Raw genomic sequence first — 377 nt, 5'->3', positions numbered from 1 at the left:
CTGCTGCTGCTGCTGCTGCTGCTGCTGCAACGGGGGCCTCGGGCGAGTACTCCCTGACGAACCCATAAGCGCCATCGATAGCGCAGTAGCTGCTGCTGCGGCAGCATGTGCTGCTGCTGCTGCAGTTGCTGCTGCTGCTGCTGCTGCTGCTGCAGTTGGTGCTGCTGCTGCATATAGAGGGACACGAGACCCATCCATACCCTCCATCTGCCAGCATGCTCTGCTGCATGAAGTCTAGCTTGCTGCAGCAGTTGTTGCTGCTGCTGCAGCAGTTGCTGCTGCTGCTGCTGCTGCTGCTGCTGCAGCAACGGACGAAGCCGAAGCAGCCATCTATGCACAAGGTCTCGGGTACATAGACAACTCCTCCGCAGCTGCTG

General features: G+C 60.2%; 1 protein-coding gene across 1 annotated transcript in view; it reads right to left on the bottom strand.

Annotated features, from left to right (window-relative positions):
* EMH_0038340 (uncharacterized protein) overlaps positions 1-229 on the bottom strand; it is a gene marked incomplete at both ends in the record, with an annotated part of 1,326 nt that extends 1,097 nt beyond the window's left edge. The window contains one exon of the mRNA XM_013495283.1: positions 4-229. Within this exon, the coding sequence (XP_013350737.1) occupies positions 4-229 (226 nt within the window). The remainder of the gene's footprint in view (positions 1-3) is intronic.
* Positions 230-377: the final 148 nt, after the last annotated feature.

Source organism: Eimeria mitis, genomic scaffold (genome assembly GCF_000499745.2).
Source record: "Eimeria mitis Houghton genomic scaffold, Emh_scaff1502, whole genome shotgun sequence".
In the NCBI taxonomy this organism is placed as follows: Eukaryota; Apicomplexa; class Conoidasida; order Eucoccidiorida; family Eimeriidae; genus Eimeria; species Eimeria mitis.
This window is presented reverse-complemented; position numbering and strand designations above follow the sequence as displayed.